Raw genomic sequence first — 19558 nt, 5'->3', positions numbered from 1 at the left:
ATTACAGTGAGAGACTCATAATTGCAGTTCATTTCCTCCCAAATCCACAATTTTAACCTCACTTGCAGGAATCATGGAGAAGAGGCCTTCCCGGTTTTACACCTTCCTGCCCATCTTCATCTGCAGTCTGGCCATTCCCCTGTCCATGTTCATGTGGCTCGGGCACCTGGCTTTCATCAAGTTCACCACACATCCTGAATATGACGGTGAGTCAGTCGCAGAGCCGCTCCCGGAATCAAAACTCTCACTCGTCACTTCTTTTCCAGACACTCTGGAGATTCCTCCGACTCGGTGGCTCGCTTCCGTCCTGATACCCATCTTCTTCGCCGTGTATGGCTACCGCCGGAAGAGCGTGAACGCCTCCGGCGCCGTGCTAGGCTTTGTTATCGCCGTTGTTCTCACGGTGGCCAATTACGCCTTCTTGGGCTGTCTGCTTGTCTTCTTCCTGTCCTCGTCGCGCGCCACGAAGTTCCGTGCCGCGCAGAAGGCCAAGATAGAGGAGGACTTCAAGGGCGGCGAGGGCAAGAGGAACTGGATCCAGGTGCTCTGCAACGGCGGCATGGCGCTTCAACTCTCGCTGCTGTACCTGATTGACTGCGGCCCCGGCGAGCGGCCAATTGACTTTTCGCGACTCTACCGCTCCAGCTGGCTGGGCATCGCCCTCCTGAGCGCCTTCGCCTGCTGCAACGGCGACACGTGGGCCAGCGAGCTAGGCAGCGTGCTGGCCAAGGCAGATCCCTTCCTCATCACCACGCGAAAGCGCGTTCCGCGTGGCACCAACGGCGGCGTGACGCTCGTGGGGCTCGTGGTGAGCTTCCTGGGCGGCCTGGTGATCGGCCTGATGTACTTCCTCACCGTCATCTACACCGTCGACCGAGCGATCCTCCTTCGGGGTCCTGTGCAGTGGCCGTTGATCGCATTTGGCGGCATCGCGGGCCTTCTGGGCTCCGTCATTGACTCTCTGATCGGCGCCACGATGCAGTACTCGGGCCAGGACGAGCAAGGACACATCGTAGAACGCCCAGGCAAGGGAGTGCGCCACATCAGCGGCATCCGCATCCTGGACAATCACAGCGTGAATCTCATCTCTAGCATCGCCACGGGAGTCATCATGCCCAGCCTTGCCGTCCACTTCTGGCCGTGAGGACGCCAGAGATTGTCTTCGCGCTAGCAATCACTAATTTAATGTTGTAATGAATTTACACCTCAGAATATCTGGTCACAGATAAATGCGATATATGTAATAAAAGGCGGCAAATATCTGCTCATAATGTCTTTAAGGTCATCATTAATAGAAATCACTAAACTTTAACGCCTAAATTTAGTAAATTCACTAAACATTCCACACTTGCGTTCCTCCCTAGTTTTATTTATGTTAATTTATTAATCTAATTTAACTTAAGTGCGACACTTTCGGCATAGTTGAAAGCTTAATGGCGCAATATCTAGCCAAAATTGTCGCCTATAAATAAACCCACGCCCGAATGGTAAAAAATTGCACAATAATTTGCCTTCGGCACGCCAAAGTGGCCCCAATAGACGTCCAATAAAAGGCGTGTTTGAATTTTAAAGCCACCCAAAGTGTTGGGATTCAGTGGAGGGAATCTCTGAGAAAATTTACCGATGTTCTCGACTGGCAATTGATTTTCTCTCCATTTCACCACATTCAAATTAACCCCTTTTTATTGTTCCCGTGCCTGAGCTTTCCCACGGCGGCGTGGCGTGAATGTGTGGCGGGCAGGATGAGAAAATCCATTGGAGCACCACGTAATTCTTGTTCTGCTCTTTTGCATAATATACTGCCTGTGGAAATATTCTGGCACAGTGGGCAATAAATTGAGGATGTGTCTGGCATAATTAACACAGAATTGAACATTTCACCTCCAATCGAGAAGGTGGGGCCCAATGAAAAACGATTCAATGGATTTTCGCTTCGGCCATGCGAAGGAGGAAGTGAATTTTGGGGGCGGGGGAAATGAGTTTTCTGAATTCATTTGGCAGAAAAATGGCCATTTGACTTGAAATTACATTGGAATCGCATTTAAACCCCAAGCAATGGTGAAATCATTTGGGGGAAGCATTTGATAAATTCTCCAGAGCTTTCTTTTCAAATCAACCCACAAATAGTCAAAAGTAGAATCAGAACAATGATGGCCTTCGATTCTAACGCTTGAAATTGTACTCAATATTGGTCATCTTGCTTCAATACACCTTCAGTATTGAGAAATGCACTCAAGGGCGTTTTGTTAGTGAAATAATATGGTAAATAATCAGTTAAGAAATCTTTCAAGTCAAGACCAGAAAACTTCCATTCGTGAAGTAAGTAGAAACTTTAGCTTTCACTCTATGAAATGCTGCTGTTTTTTTTCTGATTCCCTTCAAGTGCAGGTGTAACAAATTCAACCCACATTATCTCCTTCTTGACACATCGAGCTTTCTGGGGGGAAAGTCTTTAGGAAGCAATTCTAATGCAAAACAGCAGAGAATTGCGCCCCTTGATTGTCCTTTTGATGGATTTCCGCGCGGGGGTTTTTTTGTGGCCCCAGAAGGCAGCCAACATGGCCCATTTCGCCCCACTGTGGGTGTCACCCTGATTATTTCTGCTGCTCCACACGCTAACAAGCTCCACAGTCAATGGCGGCAATGAGGCGGAAATACCTTCTCTGTCTTCTCCCCATCTGCCACTTGATTCATTACGTGTCATTATATAACTTCTTCACGTCTTCACGGGCGCTTTTTCTTCCGCCCCCGCCGCATTTCGCCCTGAAGCTTCACTCTGAAGTGTCCCTCGTCGACGAGAGTGCCACCGACGAAGGGGGGAGAAAGAGAGCTTTATTGGCATTTCGGACGCCGGGAATTGCAGTGCGAGAATGCAATTTCACGGCAATGTGAAAACCTCTGCAAAGCCTCGCTGCACAGCTCAATTTCCCACCTCAAGAGCCGGGAATTGAGGTAGAAATTGAGGTGGGGGAGGTATAATTAAATTTAATTGCCAATAATTTATATTGTTGGCGATTAGTTGCTCGTTAAGGGGAGTTTAATACTTTCGCCCAAAGCAGGCAAAATCTCCTTCGCCATGGGACGGTAAATGAGGAGCATAAATGGCAATTTAGGGCTTTTTCTGACTTCGCACGCCAAATGGGGCGAATAAGAGGGCATTTCTCCATCTCAAGATTGATTTGCAACCGAAGCGAAGAGACCAAAAGTGTTCTCACGCCCCCTTTAGAAATGCAGCCCCACGAAGAAGAAAATTCAATTAAGCGACACAAGAGTTAATTTGCAGGCCAAATTGACCACTCTTGAGAGCATCTGAAGGACGGGGGCGGTTTGTGTGGGGAAAAGGGTTGCGCCAATTCACAAATGACTCCCATTGTCGTTGGGTGTAAATTCCAATTTGTGAATTCAATGTTTGGCAAATTCATCCCATTTGTCCCGGGGCGAGTGTGTGACTCTTATACTTTCGGGGAAAAGTGCTAATGACGTGGAAATTAATCACAACCACCCAATAAATTATCCACACCCACCATCCACAGCCGTGGAGTCTCGGTGGAGAAGTTGATGATAATTTGTTGGGTATGAAATTCGCCACCCTCAATTCCTTTTCTTCACTCTAAAGTCACGGAAATCACGCTGTTGTGCTTTCCCATTGTGCGCATCCAGTGCGGAAATGATTCAACTGATTGCTCGATAAACTTCTCAAGCTCAAATTGGTAAGCTTCAAACTTCAAAACTTTTACAGCCGCCAATAAAAGCTCTGGCAATTCTCAACAGTCGTCTGGCGATGCTTTATAGCAATGATGCTGTAAAATATACTGAATAGTTTTAATACCATCTGACTTCTTCCGTCATCGCGAGTCTGTCAGATTCCGTGGGAATCATTTCGTGGCAAGACAACCAGCTTATAGATGGAAACTTTCTTGGAATTCGATTTCAGGCTTTTTATGTATTATCCAAGGGGGAGATAATATGCCCTAAATTTATACACCACTTCCTTAGTCTCTAATAATTACGTTGAATTTGCCAATTTTTTATGCACAAACCGCTGAAATAACTAAACAAAGAGACATTCTTCTAGACTGGAATAATATTTTTGAAGTTATGATTGATTTTAAATCTTTATCTAAATCAAAATGAAGTTTTTTCGAAGAAAAATACTCAACTATGATAAAAAAAAGAGTAATATTCTTAATTTAAACACAAATTAGATAATTTTGAGGGTTATTTATTCGTCAGAATTGATTTTAAATCAATCACATAACATAGAAAACAACAAAAATGATCTTACACTGTACACCACTTCCGACCATAATATCTGCCTCTTTGTATTGTCTATAGAATTTGCGCGAAAGAATTGGACGCGATTCCAGCTCATAATTTTGACTAATACGGCCAAAAAAGTAATGCTTATTAATCGAAATAACACAAGTCACCGGTTCAAATCCCACAACGAGTTGTGGGGAGGATTTTATCCTCTTCTTTGATCATCTTTGCTTGCGTGCCGAAGGAATTTTTCATGAGATTGACTTCTTTTCTGTTCCATCATTTTCATATTCACGTCATAAAGCCACCTTTGCGCCAATGGCGGTTATTATTCTGGCCCAGAGTGAATGAAAGAGTTGAGGTGATTTTATCGAAGGAGGTCCTCCATAATGAGAATTACTTGCGGCTGGGTAGAAATCTTCGATGTGTGAAGAATACGAAATTTCCTTAGCGAAGAGCCACGTTTTTTCCCTTCTATCTCAAACTGGATTGAGTGTCAATCAGGCTGTTTGAAAGCCCTGAAACTTTTTAGGCCTCTTTCTTTTTCCTTTCTCTCAAATTGCCTTCTCTTTTGAGGGTTTAGAGTAAATGAGTGGAAATATCTTTTAGGGTTTTTCACTGTTCAAACAAGATTGGAATAGAGAGTATTTTTCCCTCACACGAAGGTCACTTCTGAAGTGTCACACTCTTGAAGAGTCTCTTAATATAACTGGGAGAATTTACATAAATTCAGAAAGCATATTGCGTCCACGAGGAAATTATGGGGACTTTGAGGAAATGTAAGATTTCCATAAAGTGGATAAAAGCACTCTGACAAATGAAATTGCATTCGTCTCCGACAAAAGACTCGCCAATTGATTGAGAGGCGGTGAAATTGCATGCAAATTGATGTCACTCGAAAAGTTCTACGCCGCCGCCCAAAAAAAGAAGAGAAAAGGCTCTAGCCTAGGAATAACAAGGGAGGACAAAAGGAGTAACTCTCATGGCCATAAATTAGATGCGAAATGGGATTAAGTCCAGACGAATGCTGACGATCGCTCTCCTCATGCCAAGACGCTCCTCAAGGCTGCCAGAGTCCATCTCACGGTGTCCCCGAAGATGTTTTCCCCCGCGAAACTGGTTCAATGTCTCACAGAAGCGAGGAGGAAAATGGGTAAATTGGCACTCAGCTCGAGATACTATCTTCTCTCCATATATAGTTAAGTCTTTGGTCGAGAGCCAACAAATTGCCAAGCATTCAGCATCAATTGATTTCACCAGCAATTCCCGAAGAGCTATTTAGCTGAGGAAACAGCTTTTATTAAGCAAAATACAGAATGCACCACTCACATTGATGCCATCATTAAAATAATTACAGGATTTGTGCACTTGAGGGATTATTTGTTGGAAAATCTAGTGCGCCACAGACAAATATTTTTTGGGTTAAAAGACTGTGTAAGAAAGTCATCTTCAGCATGACGCACTATTGCATTATACTTCTAATTAAACTTGCATTGTCCTCGTCAGTTTGACATCCTTTGGAGACTGTGATTTTTGGCAAAAAGTCCTTCTCTGGGTGCTGAGATTAATTCACGGCGCACGGCAAAAAGCGTGTCAGGGAGAAACTCAAAGTGTCTCCATGGCGTGACAGTGCAGGAAATTTGAGAAGTCTACAGCTCCAAGATGTTGATGCCATGTTTTTCATGCACTCAACAATGACTCCGCGTCAGAGTCCTTCACTGTCATCGCGTGTGTTATCAATTAATTACACCTCATCACGGTGACATTTAATTTTCCTCCGGGCTCGGAAGAATATCTTAGCAAATGCAGAGCTCGTGATCGTCATATTATGTTTTTGGCGCTCAAACTTTTGCACTCTCTCCCTCCATCCCCCCGCCCATTGATAATGATGCTGTAATTTGCTCTTCACTCCTCACTTTTCCCCACGTGTGTGGCTGATGAGACTTGGTTTCTGAGGTGCGACTCCGGCGGCGAAATAATAGTGTGTGGAGCGAATGCGGCGCCCAGGCGGAGTTCATTTAGCAATGGGCGTATAAGTTTGCCAACGTGGCTCTATATGGCAGTTAGTTTGCGGCTGTGATGACATTTTCAACAACCCACCCACACCTTTCGCCTCACCCTCGCCGAGTCTCGGTCTGAATGCGAAACTGCTTTTGGGGCTGCCGTCACGACTGTAATCCTCAGTTGTTTTTGGGGGCAGCGAAGCGCCACTCAAAGTGAGTTAAACAATTTCTTATAATGTCTCTGTGATTTTTCTAAATATATATTTTATACTGATGCAAATGTGAAAAAAAATGTTCATTCTCAAGTGCATTTCTTTCTCTGAAAATAAAATCTTAATTTAACAAACTACCAAAGTTTCTACAAGTGCACGAAAGCAGCTTGAGTGACAAACTCATTAACTCACCTCTTAAGCAATTGTGCGCCTCTCACAATTCTCAGCCTGCGAATGAGTTTCTCCCACCGAGAATTTTCCACCAAATGCGATGTCATTTCCAATGATATACGACGCAATAAAGGGTTAACGAGGTAAGACATTGTTTTTATGATAATCTCCCCAGCGCCAGCGAGGGTTGCCCTCATCTCCGTCCCTCCATCAAATGGCAGTTGGTAGTGGCTCTGCTGACAGCACTTCTGCCCGAAATCCCATTTTGCCTTCTCGGCTCTCTGAAGACAAGCGACGATGGAGCGGCATCAATAAAACAAATTTTGCGATTTGTCTAGTCACACGAGCGCAATTCCCCATGCTGAAGGATTTTCACGCAAAATAGTTTGTGAGAACTTTTATACTAAAATATCTCTTTATTTTATTACACTTTCACAGAGCTTCTGTCTCTCTCTCTCTCTCTTTCTCTCTCATCTGCACTATTTACAATCCTCACGCACATGATCAAATTTCTAATTATCACGTTTGCCCATTCATCAACGGAACTATCGTGCTATTCCATCTACCAATTTTACACAGTTTAACTATTATTTTTTTTTCACCTTAAAATACAGACATTCTCATGGACTTCTTCTCATGCTTGAAAGTCATGTGTTTAACATCAATTTACTATTTTTAGTGGTTGTATTTTCTGGGGTATGGGGGTGGGGGGAGGGAAACTTTTACAGTGAAATACAGAAGTTCTTAGAAGGTATTTTTTTCTTGCAGTTCATCTATATAACTATGTAACATTGTGACTTTCCTCTGAGAATTCTTTGCGAATCCTAACTAATTTGTACACCGGACTTTTCAATTGATTTCACACGTTGAAACTCGGGGAAAAAAGACAGGGAAACTCGTTAATCAGTGTCTCTCTGAGCGTTGATGGTGTCAAGCTAAGCTCGAATTCTTAAGTACTTAATCTACAACACTCAAATACTGACCTGCCCTCATCAAGAGAGAGAGACACTGTGTGTGTGCAGCCAAAATGGGAGGGGGAGAATTGCTCGGGAAGGGTTTTTAATTTAAACATCAGAGATTTGAGGCCAAGAGAGAAATGGATATGAACAGATACAGTAAAATTGTGTTCTTAGCACCATTGTCGAGTTTTTACTTCTTCTTCCTCTCCTGGATAAGCACCGGACGAAGATCATCAATCCAGTGTGAAGTTTAGTAGCACTTAAGACTAATCACACCATGACTAGAGATGAGCTTCCAATGATAGTCTCAATCATCTGTGGAAATGTGCCATTTTCACCCTTCACACATCCTCAAACAGCCGACACGATAAGAAGGTTATCAGTGGGCTGCGGGAGGTGGAAAATTGAAATTTTACCTCTATCCATCAACTTGCTATCTGTTGGCTCTGCCGGTGAAGATGATTGAGATGAATTGATGTGTTTCCTCTGCCCCTTTAATCCTATTTTAACATGGACTCTGCGTTACTCAGTTAGACACTCATATCTTCCATTTATAATTTGTGTACATATGTGGATTTTCTCTCTGTGTAATTTGGTAATCTCTAGCTTCTCTATTGCATCCATGAAAGACATCTCCGCTCGAAAAATATCTCACTCTCTCTCACTTCTCGCTTCATCAAATTATTATCTTATACGGACAATTTTTCGTGCTGTCGCGCAACACACGTTAAAATTTCTCTACTGACGCACTGCTCGTGACCGTGTCCTATGACACCAGCCTCTTGAATCCCGCTCCCTCGTGTCCCAGCTTCAGCTCCTCGTACAGCGTCGGATTGACCTCCGTGGCCATCGGCACCACGGCGTTTTGCTCCACATTTGTCGTGCCGGCGGGCGTCTGCAGGACCTCCTGGCGCCACCCAGCATCACCCGCTGAGTCGCCCGAAACGGCCGGAATCTAATTCAATGAGACACTTCTCAAGTCCTCCGCCATGGGAAAACTTCCACTTAGGAAATCCCCGGGGCGCTTTCGCGCGCGCGAGGCTAATTAAAACCCATAATTGGCTCTTCTGCAGGGTGATTCCATCGGAAAGGACACTTTAACACGGACTCCGCGGAGCTTAATATCATGAAATTTAAGCAAAAGGAACTTTTGAAAGCAACCAAAGAGCTGCAATGAAATTATGGATGAATTCTTGCCAATAGACAGAAAAGGAGCACTATAAATTCTCCATAAGAGAAACTAATTTTCTATGAAGCTTTGTGGCTTTTTCCACAGCCTTCTAAACTACACATTTTCACTCGAGATCTCAATCTAATGATTCTAATGGATTCAAAAACTTTAAGAACACTTGTTATAACCATCAATCTTGGTAGAGATTTTGAGTATATCTATTCACAATTTTCGTAAAGTTTGCATTCCTTTTAGATAAGAGAGCACTCAAGGCAATTTCATCACTAAAAGCAACATTGTGACTCTCCATCTCATGATGTGCTCAAAGTGTTGACAATTACAGCATTAACTTTATGATGATTCATCAGAATGGTAAGAATTCTGCACCGGAACAAGTTTGAAAGCTTTTCTATACTCGAGAATCTCCATCATTTGTGCAAAAACACGTCCAAATAGCAACAGGGAAAACTTTCCACGAACAATATATGCAATTGCGCTCGAAAATCTCAAGAGACACACTTTCAGAATGCATTATTTGCGCGTCACTTTCAGAGCCTGACAATGGGACGTAGTGAAGGCATAACTTGAGACTTTTCACATCGAATCATCCTGCTGGAGAGCATTAAGAGTGCGTCTTAAAAATAGTGGATTGGACTTACGTGAACGTGCTCCATGTTGACCTCACGAAGATAGCTGGGATTCTCAAAGGCCACGCCATTGGCGGCTTTGAGACTGCCGCGGCGGCGCTTGTACAGGAAGATCGCCGCCACGGCCAGGCCGATGGCGAGAATGCCCGCGAAGACGCCGCTAATCGTGCCTGCGCTGCCCGCGTGCGAAGCCGACGTGACGTGATGATCGCCGAGGGTGAAGCGCAGGGGATCCGTGAGGACGCTGGCGCCCTGGTGGTTGCCCGCCTTCACCACCAGCTCGTACATCACGTGCTGCTTGAGACCGTCAATCCGGATGCTGGTCTCCTTCGCGTCCAGGCGACTCGTGCCCAGGCCGTTGATTGTGTTCTGCAGACTCTCCGTGCTGGGATTCACGTCGTGCCAGAACACCCGGTAGCCCTCGACGGTCTGCGGATTCTTAATCGGAGGATCCCAGCGGACCATGACCTCCTCATTGGAGAGGATCGTCACGGCGAGGTTCTGGGGCGGACCAGGCAGCAAATCCCTATTGGACTGGAAGCATCCAATAATGGTCCTGGTGTGCTGCACCTGCATTCGAGCATCGAGACCTCAATCTGCCATTCTTACTCTCTAAAGTTAGACTCTGAGACTCACCGGACACAGCTGACCGTTCCCGAGTGGCTCTCCGCGGCACCAATTGAGACACTTCCTCGGCACTTCCTGGCTGGCACAGCAAGCTCTGTGATCGGATCCATCAGCTGCGCATTTCATCAGCTTGTCAAAGTCCACAATGCACTCCGGGCGGTCGATCACCACGTCGATGTCAATGTAGAAGCTGCACGCGGACATGCACACCGCGGAGACGTTCTGGGCGATGCAGCACTCGGAGATGTTGTGCACGGCCGGCGTGTTGCGCATCCTCACCGACACGGCGCGCGTGATGGAGCCCAGAGCGTTCTGGGCATGGCAATAGTAGTCCCCGATGTCAGATCCGCCCAGCTTTGTGATGTGCAGAATCATGGTGTAGAGCGATGGATCGTCGGGATCCGTTGTCAAGGACATATCGTAATTCCCACCCTGAATCACCGGCACCCTGCCGTCGTGATCGCGCCAGAACATCGCCTTGGGCGAGGGTTTCGCCTTCACCGTGCACTTGAGATCCACTTGCTCACCAATTGAAGCCACCGTGATTTCAGAAGCCTGAATGCGAGGAGCATCTGAAAGAATTCCACACTCGTCAATCTCTCCATCTCAGCATCCCGGCCAGCACATATTTTTATTGCGCATAAGAACGGAAATTTAATTATCCACACGGAAATGCAACATCGTTGCATATCACATCCGCAATTCATTGCACAAAATTGCCAACCAAATTCAGGAATATTGCATTTTTTACATCCCTCGGCGTTCTTTCAACAATAAAATAAGCAAAGGAGAATACATAATTTCGCCATGCTTTGCTTGCTCAGCACAGCAGCAGTTTCAATATTTGCAAGATGCAACAGGGAATATGAGAAAGTCGCGATATAAACCGTAAGACGAGGAAATTAAAGCTAATCACATTGTTCATCTGCAGGATGGAGGAAAAAGTAGCACAAAAGGCAGCCCCATTTGTGCATTTTCCGCATGGTAGACGCTCTAGTCACTCCCTCGGAGATTAATTTTAATGGTTTGTTTACTCCTTACGATTTTATCACCCCCATTTTTCCACGAATTGTGCCATCCGGCGAGATTATCTCGCCAAGACGGCTGAGATTGTTATTCGCTGCGACACTTTAATTATTGCGCCTGCCACACTGAAAATTTACTTCCCGTCCGGATAATGAAGCTTATTCGGTTACAAAGCAATGTTGAAAAGTGTCAAGAGTTAATTTATTGCTAATACCACATATTTATTGGCATTTCGCCGCACTAATCACGATTGCAGAGTGTGAAATTAACGCCCACTAATACAAATAGCAGGCCAGAAAAGGCTTAAATGCTAGTTCATCAGAACTTTAATTGGGCAGGTTTATCGTATTTTCATTATCAAATAAATTTAACTGTTTGATATCCAGTACATTTATCGAAATATAAATCTGGAAATGGCTCGTTTCTAAATTGCCATATTATAACACCCATAGAAAGAATGTTGAAAAGTTTGGCGAAGAATTGTTTGTGAAATAGAATAAGACTTACAACTGATGTTGACCTTCTTGGACGCTTGCATGGGGATTCCGTAGCCGTTGTCAGCGTAGCAGGAGACGTGTTCCATATCAGTTGACACGTTGTGGATCACCGTGACCATGTGCCTGGACGTGTCTTGCCGCACGAGATGTCCTCCGACGTAGAGGCTGATGGTGGGCTCGGGGTTGCCCAGGGCCAGACAAAGCACCGTCATCGAGCCGCCCTCGGCCACCATGTCGGCGGGATGGATCGTGGGCGGATCCACGTGTGCCGGCAAGGCCGGATCTGTCCACGCGACGAGCGTCTCCGAGGGTAGACTCACCCCTTTCGCGCCTGTCGCCGTGACGTACACGACATGCTGCGAGTTGGGCTTCAAGTTCATAATCCTTGCCCAAAGCAGACGCGTCTCCACGACCTCAAACCTATCGGCCGAAGTGCTCTTGTGGTACAATCTGAAGGGGTGCAAAACAACCCCATTAACTGTCTGGACACAGCAAAAACAGATCGGAACACAATCAAGTGGAAATTCATCTCCATCTTTTCACCCAGACATCCCCATTTCATCCCCATCGACGCAGTTTCTGCGCAAATAATCTAAACTTTTTAATTGCCGATGCCCAACGATGTCGGGCGTGAGGGGGAAAATGCAAATATTTAAGACATCAAAGTTGCCGACAAAGTCTCAAAGATATGCTTAAGCATTTTTTCAGTGATTAAACTTTTACATTTTCCACCCCCACCTCCATTCGCAAACAAACGCCGCATATAAAGTGAGAAAACTCCGTCTGGCAATCTGCAAAAAAAGGCCCTTTGATGGAGCGAGCTCCTTTTTCTCGCTCTCAATTCGCCTTTGAGCTCTCTTCCCATGTGATTGGGTAATTATTGATTGTGGCCGAAGACGCAAAAGAAAATTGATATCCTCGGGAGAAATCGAATTTCATCTCAAAATTCCATTTCAGCGCAATTCTGGATGTCTCCCGGAGATTTTTCCTGTGTGGAAATATGAGAAATTTTCCACGCCAGCAGTACACCTTTTTTTTGATATTACATTCATTGAATTAGGGAATACGTGAAATTGGGTGATTTGGAAGGATGCCGACGAGCTGAGTGCGGGGAAATGCCACTATAATTTACTGTCAATGAAGTTTGTGACATTTGATAGCACAACATTGAAGATGGCGTCAATTTTGATGCCACTTCAAATATTTCCCATCGAAAATCTTCCACTTAAAGTGGCACAATTCGCCTGAAACCCAAGTTAAGTTCCAGTAAAAAGCTGGAGCAAGCAATTCTCTACTCACTTGTACACTATAGGTTCGTGCGGATGCGAGAATTCAGGCGGTTGCCATGAGACTGTGACCCAGGTGGCGCTGTGCGCGGCCACAGCAAGAGAGTGCGGCGGTGAGGGTGCACCAAAGAGTTGCGCTGCATATTCCACTCTCGAAGTGTTGATGAGGAGCATTGACGAGGGCAGTGAAACCCCGTGAGCTCCTCTCGCCACCACGAGAATCCTGTACAAGGCACTCGTCTCCAGATTCGTCAGATCCACGTCGGTCTCCGTCGTATTAAGCTCATTCTCCAACTTCACCACAGTCTCGTACATGGTCATGTTGTTTACCTTCCCGTACTGCACCAGATAGTCCACTACCTTTGCCTCTGTATTGTTCACGTCCGCCTCTGAGGGCTCCCAGGCCAGAGAAATGGTGTTGTTGGTCACACTTGTGGCTCTGAGATCCTCAACTGGACCTGGAATGTTTCCTGTTCCCTCTTCCAAACACTGCAACACATTTCCGGCATACGGCAGGCATTCAGCCGTGGACTGAGACACCACGCCATGGCACAATGACATACACTTGGGTGGAACGGCGCGACGAGAGCAGCAGCCCGAGTGATCGCGTCCGCCGGCAGCGCACTTCACTAGCACTCCCATTTGAGGCTGACACAGTCCTGCCAGGGCTTGCAGATCCGTCATGCGGATGTCATAGGAACAGAGAGGCATGCACTGCGGCAAGAGCCCAGACACTGAGCAGCAGGATGTTATGTTGTAGCTCACGACCTGATTATCCTCCTCCGCCTATCAATGAGAGATAAGTAAGCTCCGCCCACTCGAAAGCCCCGCCCACATGAAAACTTACAGCGTGTTTCGTTTGGAACACCAGTCGAGGCGAGGGGCCGCCTTTACCATGAGCATTCACTGCCACAATGAACGCTTCGTAGTACGTTCCGCCCTCCAGATCTTCCAGAATCATCGGCGGATGTGGCTTGTCCATCACAGTGTATTCATCGCCACTGCCCAGCTTCCTCAAGTGAAGGTGATAGGACGTGACAGTGTCCGGCAGCACTTTGGGCGCATTCCACTCCAGCACAGCGAAGTGGGCAGACACCAGTGGCGCCTTAAGGCGCGACGGAGGCCCAGCCAATACTCCGTAGCCTTGCAGCAGGCAGCTGCTGTACTCTGACATGTACTGAAGGCACCTGAGCACAGGGGAAATGAATGAGCTCGTGATAATCCCGATTTGCGTTGATGTGTGAAACTTACTTGAAAAAATTAAAATTGATTGTCTTCACGGTTCCGGCGCAGAACGGCAGGCACGCATCGGGGATGCCGCGGCTCTTGCAGCACGGCGAGTGGTCGACGTTGTTGGCCAGGCAGGAGAAGGTGATGTTGGCCCACGGGGCGCACACCATCAGGTCAGGAATCTCCGTGAAATCCGCCTTCTTCGGGTCACACATCCTCTCCAGGCATGTCCGGTGCGTCATGCCGGCGTTCTCGCAGCAGCCGCGAACATCTGTGGCAAGAGGGAGCAGATTGAGGCCTCGGGACAGTCACCCGGAAATATGTGATGGTTTCCCATAAGGTTGGATGTTCAGAAAGCTGGGCAACCTCATAAATATAACATGAAATTGCATAATGATCGGTGGCAGGTGGTTAGAGCTGACAAAATGCGATTGGTCACTTCTAGATAGGATTCTGAAAGTCAATTCTTTGTGGTGAAATTAGTATAGAAGATTTAGAAACTCATCATTTCCGTGAGGATGAAGAACCGGAAAGATGTACGAATTTTAAAAACTATAACAGTCAAACGGTAATCTCAATCCCCAAATCTTCCCTCTAAAAACTCTTCAGCTCTGTTATATTGTCAGCCACCCTCAAAATTTGTAGTAAATTAAAAACAACACGTGTGCTATTTTATGTCACAATTGCAGAGGTGGGTTTTTGGGTTCGCAACAATCACACTCATATATACTGTTTGCTGTGCATAAAAGCGCGGCTTTTTTTGTGCCGTCCGCCATATGTTTACAAAAGTTGTTTATTGACGTGAAAATTAGATTCTCAGAGGATGCATGTATTCGCCACTGGCGCACTTCTCATTAAAAATCCAGAGTAAATGCAGTGGGACTTTTGCCACCGCCACCGCAAAATTTAATAACGTCGCATATCATTTAATTACTCGCCGACATGCAATTATTCGCGACACTCGCGATCGCGTAATGAAATTTGTTGGGCTAAAACTTGGTCGTCTGTTTGACTTATATTAGCCAAAATAATCCCACGATATTGGCAGTTTTGAGGGTGAGAAGTGTGAAAGGGCAAAATGTCATTATGACTTGCCTGTCGCGATGTCACCGTGTGGAAAGGCGCAATTCCCGAAGAAAAAGAAGCTCGGCGACGAAAGTTGATGTAAAATTGGAATGAAATGGCTTTTGAGATGCATCTTAACGCGAGAGAGCAGCGGCAGATAAAATAGATACACAAAGTCTTCTTAACTCTCTGGCAGAGAAATGTATTTGCTCTCCAATCTTGTGCCAGACACGAGCAAAATAATTGCATTTCATATTTAATCAAAGTTTGTCTGACATAAAGAATTCTCCCCCCCCCCCCCCCATCTTACGAAAGCAGGATACAAATAGCGCTGCAGCGGAGAAATTTCCCGATAGGATCATTATGAAAAATATAACATTGGCTTGAGGAGTTTTGTCGACGATGGGGAGAAACTCCGGCATTCCATCCGCCCAACAATTGGCTATATACTTACAATGGGAGCGAAGGGAAGTTTTGGCGGAGGAAAAAAATGGCTAAAGTTTTGATTTATAGCTTATTAAAGGGTTGCGCCGTATCGCGCTGAAAAAGTGTCTTCCATGCGCGCGTCATACATATAGAAAATGATAAATCTTGAGTAATTTACTTTTTGGGATTAAATTGTTGGGTGCCGAAGAAAAATCCCACTCGCACTGTCAAGCTGAGGATTTTCTACATTACTTGGGAAATGTACAAATTTATGGTGTGCTCCAGCTTATCGAGGAGGTCACAATATATCAAGGTGGAAGAGAGTCACTTGATCCGCAAAACTGTCGAAACTGGAGGCGAGCCAAGGAGGGAATCTTAACACTTCCACCTTTAAGTGAGCATCTCAGTTTATCTCCACATCCTGTGACTCTCCTTGATTTAAGACATGATTCTTTGCACTACAAATGCTAAACACTGTCACAAGCACTTCGAGAGGCAGCAAAGATGTGCGACTCCCGTGGCCAAGGAGGCGTGTGCAACAGGTGTCGTCAGTGATTCAGCGCAACTTGACCGAGAATTGTCTTAATCCGATAATTATGCGATTAAAATGTTACGGCCAATTCTCGAAGCACAACGCACAGAAACCATCAGTAATCGCATTTGTCAATACTTAATGGAAACAATCACTTATTTGCATGATTGTGTTGCTGGTCAGAAACATTTAGGCAAGTTGTAATCTTAATAAGCCAGAAAGTCTCACATCCTCACCTGGTAGCATGGGAATTTCCGCCACGTTCTTCTGCTTCGCAACTCCGCTCTCGAGAGTCAGAGCGCGAACCCTGAAGCTGGGCAGACTAGAGCCTTGATCGTTGTTGGCCGTGACCATGATTGAGTACATCGTGAAGGGCTTGAGATCATTGATGACCGCCGTGTCCAGATTCCCGGGCACTGTGACGCCCAGAGAGGACGTCTCGTTGGCCAGCCAGTCTTGGTCAAAGCTGTGCATCAGCGTCACGTTCACCTGGTAGGTTTTCACAGTGCTGGCGAGCTTGGCCGGCGCTGTCCAGCCCACTTGCAGTGACCTCTCACTCAAGGGCTCCACATAGACATTCTGAGGCTCGCTGGGCAGTCTCTGGATGCCCAGCAGAATGCACTGCAGCGCCGGCAGAGTGTGAGCAGCGCACGAGACGCGCGATTTGAGATAGTCCGTGAACGGCGTATATTCGCCTCTGCACATGTCCTGCAAGAGAGACCATCGCATCATCATCATCTGTGCCATTTGCCACTCTGGCGGGAGTTACTGAAATGTCATCAGCCAAGTCAATAAAGGTATTATGTTGAGGAACATCTGTTACAAATCATTTTATAATCCCTCATGAATACATATTAAATATTTTATATTAAATTAACTTCCCTTCTGCGACTACAATTCCCTTGTTTTTCACGATTTCCCGCAAAAACCGAATTGTTTTTTCTCCCACCCACGCGAATAGCATTCTATTATTCAGAAACGCTTTTGTTTGCTGCGCGAAGATGTCGTGAAATGTCAGAATATGGTTAGATATTAAATGAAATTATAATAAACCACGTAGAAATACCAATAATATCAAACAGCGAATGCATATGACAAAGGGAGACTTTATGGAAGTGTGTACGATTTGTTCTAAATCCACTGCGAGCATTTTAATTGGACAAACAAATTTCATAATTAGCATACAAAATTCGGAAATAAAATGTTTCACAGCGCTTTTAAAAGCTTTCGTTGTAATTAAAGATGCATTTAAGCACAATGTAACTTCTTTTATTCCTCTGAGAGCAAAACTTTGTCACTTTACTTAAGCCAAAGTGCACAACTTGCAGTTGGAATGGCCTTTTGGGATGCATAATCCCAGAGTGTCCACAACTTTTCATCAGAAGTGCCGAGGATGTTTTAGAGAGACAAAGTTCCCCCGAAGACAGTGCATCAAACTTGGCATCAAAATGATAAACACTTCAAGGTGCATTTCATCCCAAATGAATTGTGAAGTCTTATAGTCTGCAAATATTTGGCATTTTTCGTCGAAAAGTCTTCACTCACCTGGCACAGATCGGGAACTCCGCGCTTCTCGCAGCACGGCATGTGATTCCGTCCGTCAGCCATACACTTGACAATGCTGGGAAAATCCGCCTCGCAGGATTCAGGATCAGTGCCCGTGGTGCCATCCAGGATGTTGTGCACCGTGCAGTAGCCGATGCACTTGCTGGACACATTCCTGGTCGCGCAGCAGTCGGTGAAGTCGTGAACGAGCGCCGTGACTGGTGTTGTCTGTTCCGCCGAATTGGAATCCTCCTCGCCGGACGTGGAATTTGCGGTGGCATTTGAACTCTTCACTGCAAAGGACAAACAAAGATGTCAAAGTCTGTGACTTTTAATACACACATGAGCTTTAATGCAAACTTTCACGATGACATGAAACTTTCCACAGAGATTTTGTGTCCAATTGCCAGTGACTTGGTGTTCTTTTGCATTTTCTCTCTCTCACGAGAGAGAAAGAGAGAGAGAGAGAGAAGGAGGAAAGCACAGAGGAAGAATATTAAAAAGTTCCTCTTCACCTTCGGCTGCAACTTTGGCGTGTGGCTGGTGAAAAAAGCCTTTGGTGCGCGCAGACTAAAAGCTTTAGCATGAAAAAAAACCGTCGGTTGTGGGAAAGTTGTTCGTGAGTCGTGATTGAAAAATATTTCACAATGCTTCTGAGTTTTTCCTGATGATGTCGAAAGTTGTGCCAATTTTGTAGTAAAATAACAAGCCCGTACAGTCACTTGTTGTTCAATTTGTGGAGTGTTTGCATAAAAATGAGAAGAAGCTTTGCTCAGGGAAGCACAATCTTACCTCTAAGGGGATGAAAACTACGCAACACCGGCTCACTGTTGACTTCGCAAACGTAGACATCGGTGTCTGTGGGCTTGGCATCCCTTATCAGCAGCACCCACACGTCCCCACCTGTTGGGGTGCGTCCTTTGGGCGCTGAAAAGACAGAAGAAGAACGTGTTCACATGAATATTGCATATTTCGCGAATGATGTGGAAACTACAACACTTCTCTGCCCATTTTTCTTTCCACCAAAAATTATCATGCAAATCACACTTTTTCCCACCTTCCACGATTTCAGACAACTTTGCATCGCATTAAGAGTTTCTCATGTTTCACTGAAAGTTTCGTCGCGCGAATATTGCCTAATTGCACAACTTCAATTCACATAACAGCAATTATTGTTATATCTTCATCAATTCAATCACCACCCAAAGCTTTTTCCACGCATTTAAGTGGTAATTCAATCGAATACAGAGGCAATTTTAATTCTCATTCCTGCTATTTGGTTATCTCAATAATATTTTTATCGTCGTGGTGCCTCCATTTTCAACTATTCCACGGCAATGGCAATTCTTTCTCCCATGACATGGCAATCAAGAGCGAATGGTATGGAATTCGATTATAAAGCTTATTCACGACACAATTTTCTCTAACATTTTGTTTTGTTGGACTTTTCCATTTTTCGATTATTATTCATAGTTTTCCAACTGGGTACTGCAAAAGGATGAAATACACTATATTGATTCCATATTTACTCTCGTTACTGACTGTGAATTTGTTTGCAATTGCATTTCGCGCAGTGTCAGCACATAAAACCAAATGGAGGTAATTTTCTGGAGTTGAGAAAAGGAATTGTGAAAAATTTCCCACTTTCCCGCCTCTTTTCCCGCATGTGCATCATCTACACATCGTCGCCAGCGAACACCAAGTCAATAACACTCTCATGATGGTGGGAGACAAATGAAGAAATCCAGCGAAACAGATACAAACTCTGGGAGTTCCAGAAAGAGGAGAGTTGCGAAAGGATTGTCTGTTCCACTTGAGGAATTTCATGAACTTAACGGCCACTCAACTTAATTCAATTTGCAGCGAAGGTTTTTTCTCTCTTTTTGTTTCCTCTCTCCTGC

The 19558-nt window shown here is 45.3% G+C and overlaps 2 protein-coding genes across 2 annotated transcripts in view; one reads left to right on the top strand and one right to left on the bottom strand.

The window, feature by feature from the left end:
• Positions 1 to 14: 14 nt before the first annotated feature.
• Positions 15 to 1250, top strand: LOC132266145 (transmembrane protein 19). Its single transcript, XM_059766994.1, has 2 exons — positions 15 to 206; positions 267 to 1250. The coding sequence occupies exons 1-2, from the start codon at positions 74 to 76 to the stop codon at positions 1142 to 1144; spliced, it is 1011 nt and encodes a 336-aa protein (XP_059622977.1). The 5' UTR covers positions 15 to 73; the 3' UTR covers positions 1145 to 1250.
• A 5983-nt stretch (positions 1251 to 7233) lies between these two features.
• The window catches only part of LOC132266046 (Ig-like and fibronectin type-III domain-containing protein 1), an 83568-nt gene continuing 71243 nt past the window's right edge, over positions 7234 to 19558 (bottom strand). Inside the window, exons 6-15 of the mRNA XM_059766875.1 lie at positions 18450 to 18584; positions 17658 to 17950; positions 16349 to 16820; positions 14111 to 14360; positions 13707 to 14046; positions 12873 to 13645; positions 11584 to 12023; positions 10060 to 10622; positions 9436 to 9993; positions 7234 to 8560 (exon numbers count right to left, since the gene is read on the bottom strand). Coding sequence (XP_059622858.1) covers positions 8372 to 8560; positions 9436 to 9993; positions 10060 to 10622; positions 11584 to 12023; positions 12873 to 13645; positions 13707 to 14046; positions 14111 to 14360; positions 16349 to 16820; positions 17658 to 17950; positions 18450 to 18584 — 4013 coding nt within the window. The 3' untranslated portion in view covers positions 7234 to 8371. The remainder of the gene's footprint in view (positions 8561 to 9435; positions 9994 to 10059; positions 10623 to 11583; positions 12024 to 12872; positions 13646 to 13706; positions 14047 to 14110; positions 14361 to 16348; positions 16821 to 17657; positions 17951 to 18449; positions 18585 to 19558) is intronic.

This window comes from Phlebotomus argentipes, unplaced genomic scaffold, assembly GCF_947086385.1.
Source record: "Phlebotomus argentipes unplaced genomic scaffold, Phlebotomus argentipes genome assembly contig_5, whole genome shotgun sequence".
Classification (NCBI taxonomy): domain Eukaryota; kingdom Metazoa; phylum Arthropoda; class Insecta; order Diptera; family Psychodidae; genus Phlebotomus; species Phlebotomus argentipes.
Note: the sequence above shows the minus strand (reverse complement) of the source record. Positions and strands in the feature narration are given on the sequence as shown.